At 38.8% G+C, this 6,440-nt stretch overlaps 1 protein-coding gene across 1 annotated transcript in view; it reads left to right on the top strand.

The window, feature by feature from the left end:
- Nucleotides 1-3,723: 3,723 nt before the first annotated feature.
- LOC107696752 (dentin sialophosphoprotein-like) overlaps nt 3,724-6,440 on the top strand; it is a 19,187-nt gene continuing 16,470 nt past the window's right edge. Inside the window, exons 1-4 of the mRNA XM_016497235.1 lie at nt 3,724-3,743; nt 3,811-4,027; nt 5,217-5,299; nt 6,270-6,377. Coding sequence (XP_016352721.1) covers nt 3,724-3,743; nt 3,811-4,027; nt 5,217-5,299; nt 6,270-6,377 — 428 coding nt within the window. The remainder of the gene's footprint in view (nt 3,744-3,810; nt 4,028-5,216; nt 5,300-6,269; nt 6,378-6,440) is intronic.

Raw genomic sequence — 6,440 nt, 5'->3', positions numbered from 1 at the left:
TGTTATACAAGCTGTACACTCACTACTTTACATTGTAGCAAAGTGTCATTTCTTCAGTGTTGTCACATGAAAAGATATCAAATATTTACAAAAATGTGAGGGGTGTACTCACTTCTGTGAGATACTGTGTGTATATATATATATATATATCTATATATATATATATAATACAAATTATTATTATTAAAAATATTTTATTTATATTTTACAGTATACATTACAGTGTATATATACTGTAAAAAAAGATTTTTCGAAGTTATAAAACAATGATTTTGGAGTATGTTTTACAAGAAAATCCAATTTCAGTCTTTCTACTTCATTACTTTAATTCAGTGTATTACTTGCAATTTCTTTGTAATTATTTGTGAAATTTACTAACAATTTCTGAGTGAAAACGGTTTCACCAATTTTTTTTCAATCCATAAATGCATATAATATATAAATAACAAGTCTTGTTTTCTGAAAGGTTTATAAAAATGACTGTAAGTGACTGTATGCTTGAAACGAACAAATATCTTTTGAATTAAGGTGGTTTTTCTCACTGCATTGGCTGAAAATTGTTCTTGTTTTAAGCATGAAAACTTGTCATTTTGCATCTCAAATAAATGTGACGTGACTTAATAATGTTCAGATATTTGTACTGAAAAATAAGACAAATATACTGAGGAAGATGTTTCATTTTTGCAGTAAGTCAGTAGTTGTCACTGTCACGTTGCTACTGTGATGGAGCGTGGAACGAGGAGTACATCAACAATGAGATTTTAATGACATCTAGAGAACCAGGAAAACACACGTAGCAGGAGAGGTACACACATACAGACATTCAATACCGGACAACCAAACAATGAAAAACACAGGGCTTAAGTACTCTGAACAAAATGGGGAACACCTGGAAATAATGACATAATAAACATAGGAAACACCTGGGACAAATAAACCTAATCAAGGAACAGGAAGACCAAATAAGGGCATAAACATAACACAAGACAGAAACAGAGTCTGATATAACACCTTGGAGATCCCTCAGGATAGACTAGTACGGAGCAGGGACGCCTCCAAGGCAGTACCAGATCCGGGCACCATGGCGGAGAAGGCAGCTCGGGAAGCCATGGCGGATCAGGGAGCTCGGGGGGCCATGGCGGATCAGGGAGCTCGGGGGGCCATGGTGGAGCAGGGAACTCAGAAGGCCATGGCGGAGCAGGCAGACTAGGAAGCCATGGCGGAGCAGACAGTTTAGGAGGCCATGGCGGAGCAGGCAGACTAGGAAGCCATCCCCCCCCAAAAAAGAATCCTTGGGGAGAATATAGTCTTTAGAGGCCCTCCGTAGGCCTAACTCGGGAACTGTGGTCCTCCTTGGGCAGGATGTGGGGACTGGAGCCCTCTCTGGGCTAAACTCGGGGACAGGAGCCCACTCTGGGCTAAACTCGGGGACAGGAGCCCTCCGTGGGCTCAACTCGGGGACTGGAGCCCTCCGTGGGCTCAACTCGGGGACTGGAGCCCTCCGTGGGCTCAACTCGGGGACTGGAGCCCTCCGTGGGCTCAACTCGGGGACTGGAGCCCTCCGTGGGCTCAACTCGGGGACTGGAGCCCTCCGTGGGCTCAACTCGGGGACTGGAGCCCTCCGTGGGCTCAACTCGGGAACCGGAGCTCACACGGGAGCAAGCTCTGGGGCTGGAGCCGACACTGGAGCGAGCTCTGGGGCTGGCACCAACCGCCTTTTCCTCCCCTTTAGGTTACGGGTGAATAGGGCAGCCAGCGGGCTTGACGTTGCAGCGGCCGGCAGGTTTGACTTCGGGGGAGCCGGTGGGCTTGACCTTGGATGGATGGAACGAATGGGTGATGCCTCTGGATTGGCGGCGAGGAGACAGGATCCGCTGACTAACCAAGCCACGTTGATATAATCGGTTGATCTAAACCACCATCCGTTGAGCGATCCCCTCATCCAGACCACCACAGAAACGGTCTACAAGAGCCCACCGGTCGAGGGTAGTCTGCTTGGAGCAGGTGAGGAATTCTTTGATGTACTCTTCCAGGGAACTGCCGTCTTGACAAATAGAACATAACTGCTCCAGGGGATCCATTAGAAAAATCAAAAGAAAACACAAAAAAGAAAAAAAAAGAAAGAGAAAACAAAACGGGGAGAAGGGGCACCGCTTACGTTTTGTTTTTGGTCCGGTATTCTGTCACGTTGCTACTGTGAGGAGACGAGGAGTACATCAACAATGAGATTTTAATGACATCAAGGGAACCAGGAAAACAGACGTAGCAGGAGAGGTATACACATACAGACATTCAATACCGGATGACCAAACAATGAAAAACACAGGGCTTAAGTACTCTGAACTAAATGGGGAACACCTGGAAATAATGACATAATAAACATAGGAAACACCTAGGACAAATAAACCTAATCAGGGAACAGGAACAAGAAGACCAAATAAGGGCATAAACATAACATGGAGCACGTGGGGAACAAAACACAACACAAGACAGAAACAGAGTCGGGCAGTCATCCAGTAAGAATATAGAGCTTTAAAATAAATGTGGATGATCAGATCAGATCATTTAATCTTGTGAGAATTGGATCAAAAACACCAACAAAAATCTATAATTAGATATTATAGAGATGTATTAATCTACAAAGAACCTTAAAGCAACTCACAAAAAACTGTTCGACCAACTTTATTTTTAAGAATGAACACAGAATTGTGAATATTGTGGCTTATATATTCTTTTTCTTTTTTATAGAGATATATTTCATATCTCTGGATATGAAGCGTCTGTTCCATCAAGCAGTGATGTACGATGTAGTTGATGAGTGAATGTCAGTACAGAAGACGTTCCTGCAGCGGCGCTGGATGAGAATCAGGATTAAACTCATATAATACTGTGAGATATTCTACAGCAGCCGTCATGTGAGGTGTGACTTCAGTGATTCACACAAACACTCATTAGATCAGCTCACACACACACACACACACACACACACACACACACACACAAGACCTGGATGTTAGAGAGGAGGTGAAGCAAAGCAAGATGAGGAGAGGCCGGAGAAAAGGAGGCAATCGGGACAAAGTGTTTGGATGTGACCTGCTGGAGCACCTCAACTCCACCGGACAGGACAGTGAGTTCATTCTCACTCACTCACATTAATCCCACCTAACATTAAAGTTTTTAAATATACTTTTATATTACAATTTCACATTCAATCTTCAAATTAATGTACAAACAACATAAAGACTGTATATTTTTTTAATATTTGTTTAATGGCATCTGTTTTTATTGACTAAAGGCCAGTATCAATGATACCAATACTGATTTCTCTATAAAATTACTAAAAGTGAAATTGAAATAAAAGTTGATAAAAATTACATTAAAAAAACTAATAAAAATCACAAAAACGCAACAAAATTACTAAAACTAACTAAAATTTAAACAGAAAATGTCAAAGTAAATCATTCAGAATATTAATAAAAACCATAATAGCATTATTAATATTATTATAGTATATTATTACAAATATTGCACTGGGGAAAGAGGAAAAATAATAATTTGCACACTGTACACACTTTGTATACAGTGTATAGTTTTGTATATTTTTCATAAACATCTATTCTATTTTCTTTTTTATTCACATATTTCTTGATGGTTTATTATATTCTATATTCTGTGGTTTATTATGTGTGTATGCCCATAATTTATTGTTGGTTTGTTTACATCATGGCAAATAGAGGATATCAGTGATACTAAAATAACAGTTGAGGAGGACTGACTTCATGCAGCTACTAAAAATCAGATTGTTTACAGACTTTGTTTACAGACTGTGTGTGTGTGTGTGTGTGTGTGTGTGTGTATCTGTGTGTGTGTGTGTGTGTGCAGGGGTGAGTTCGACAGTGAAGGATCTCCTGACCTGTATAAGGACCTCTATCTGCAGGACATTCACTGCGTCAGCTCTCTGTGTAAGGCGTATTTCAGAGAGCTGCCCAACCCTCTGCTCACATACGAGCTGTACGACCGCTTCGCCGTGAGTCTGCATCTCTACCTCTGCTTGCCAGTGCATCATGTACAAATGTGTGCTTTAAAGTCTGCAAATGAATACGGTCGATGTTGATCAACATGCATTTTGTTTCCCAAATATAATGACAATATTTAATGATATCAGATGAGATTCACACAAACTTATTTGTGACCCTGGACCACAAAACCAATCATAATTGAGATTTATACATCATCTGAAAGCGGAATAAATAAGCTTTCCATTGATGTATGGTTTGTTAGGATAGGTTTAAAACTATTTAAAAATCTGTATAATGTGGGGATGCAAAAAAAATCTAAATATTGAGAAAATCATCTTTAAAGTTGTCCAAATGAAGTTCATAGCAATGCATATTACTAATCAAAAATTAAGTTTTGATATATTTACAGTAAGAAATTTACAAAATATCTTCATGGAACATGATCTTTACTTAATATCCTAATGATTTTTGGCATAAAAGAGAAATGTATAATTTTGACCCATAAAATGTATTGTTGGCTATTGCTACAAATATACCCCAGTGACTTAAGACTCCAGGGTCACATTTTATTTCAGCTAGTTGCAAATGCAACTTTAATTTAATTTCAGTTTTATTTTGAACAAAGCACAATATAAAACAAAATATACAAACACAACAAATGTGTTGCAACAACAAAGAAAAATCACGTCCATAAGACGTTATACATTTCAAAATGTCTGAAAAGGAGCGGGATGAAGCAAAAGCGTATTATTTTTCCCACCCCATATACAATTCTATAACGTTCCAGTATATCTTTTAGTATATGGCATCTATATCTTTATATATTCCTTACAAGATAACAAATCCACAATAAACTAAACACCAGCCAAATGTTTTTTTTTTTATCCTACACTCTTAAAAATAAAGCTGCTTAAAAGGTTCTTCACAGCGATGCAATAGAAGAACCATTTTTGGTTCCACAAAGAACCATTCAGTCAAAGAACCATCTCTTTCTTACCTTTTTATAATCTGAAGAACCTTCTTTCACCACAAAGAACCTTTTGTGAAAAAGTCTGATTAACAGAAGTGTCAGTTCCAAAATGTACTGACAATTACATTTCAGTTTTAACATTTTTAGAAAATTTCCAGGAAAATTTGTGCAATTTCAGCAATTCGATGCATTTTGCATTTAGAAGCTTCTCTTTGGTCTCTGCGCAGGACGCAGTGGCGATTCAGCTGGAAGACGAGCGACTGGTGAAGATTAAAGAGGTTCTGAAGGATTTACCAGCTCTTCATCACAGGTGAACAGGTCATTTTCTGTAAAACTGCAAAGACAAAAACGCTTCAAAAAGCACAATGGTGTGTTTTGTCAATGACGTCAAACCTGGTGCAACAATCCACGTGCCAGTTTTCAGAATCAGAATTAGCTTTATTCGCCAAGGAATTTGCTGTGGTTGGTGCTCTTCGGTCACTTTTGACCGAAAATCGTTTGAAGTTTTGAATTTTTAAAAAATGCATATCACTCTGTCCCACGGGCAGCTTTAGGGTTCTCTGATCACTGTTTGTTCATCTTATACCGACCTACAGGCAAAAATTGAAATCAGCTAAACCTGTATTAAGGACTGTAAAAAGATGGACTAATGAAGCAGAACAGGATTTAAAAACTTGTTTTGAATCAGAATTAGCTTTATTCGCCAAGGAATTTGCTGTGGTTGGTGCTCTTCGGTCACTTTTGACCGAAAATCTTTTGAAGTTTTGAATTTTTAAAAATCACAGCTTCATATACCTGTACATACAATTGTCGATTTGTATATTTGTATTCCTTATTTACTTGTTCTATTTTTTATTTTTTATTTATTTTAATTTTTTATTATCTGTGTTTTTTTGTTCTGTCGCTGTCATTCTGTTACACTGTGGAAGCTTCTGTCACGAAAACAAATTCCTCGTATGTGTAAACATACCTGGCAATAAAGCTCATTCTGATTCTGATTCTGATAAGGAGCACCAGAGGGTTAAGGTGCTCTTGGTACATACTGTTTTTATGCCTAATGTTCTAGTGCATCAAATACTCCACGTTCAAATACTTTTGAACGTGAACATGCATTAGGGCTAGATTTTCAGTGCATAAAAACTTAAATAAGACTTCCTAAAGCTTAAAACATATAGTGCAAAAGTCACTCTTGTGATACTTTATGGTGTTCTTTCTTGAGCTTGATGGTAGAATTTAGCGTCTGGTTTAACTGAATTCTCTTAATGCTTATGGTTTTCCAGGACTCTGGAATATTTGATGCGTCATCTGGTCAAGATGTCCACATTCGCCTCTCAGACCAATATGCACGCCAGAAACCTGGCCATCGTCTGGGCCCCAAACCTCCTCAGGTGTGTGAGTGTGTACGTGTGTGTCTGTGTGTGTGAGTGTGTGTGTGTGTGTGTGTGTGTGTG

The sequence above is a fragment of the Sinocyclocheilus anshuiensis genome, unplaced genomic scaffold, assembly GCF_001515605.1.
Source record: "Sinocyclocheilus anshuiensis isolate Anshui unplaced genomic scaffold, SAMN03320099.WGS_v1.1 scaffold217, whole genome shotgun sequence".
Taxonomy (NCBI): Eukaryota; Metazoa; Chordata; class Actinopteri; order Cypriniformes; family Cyprinidae; genus Sinocyclocheilus; species Sinocyclocheilus anshuiensis.
This window is presented reverse-complemented; position numbering and strand designations above follow the sequence as displayed.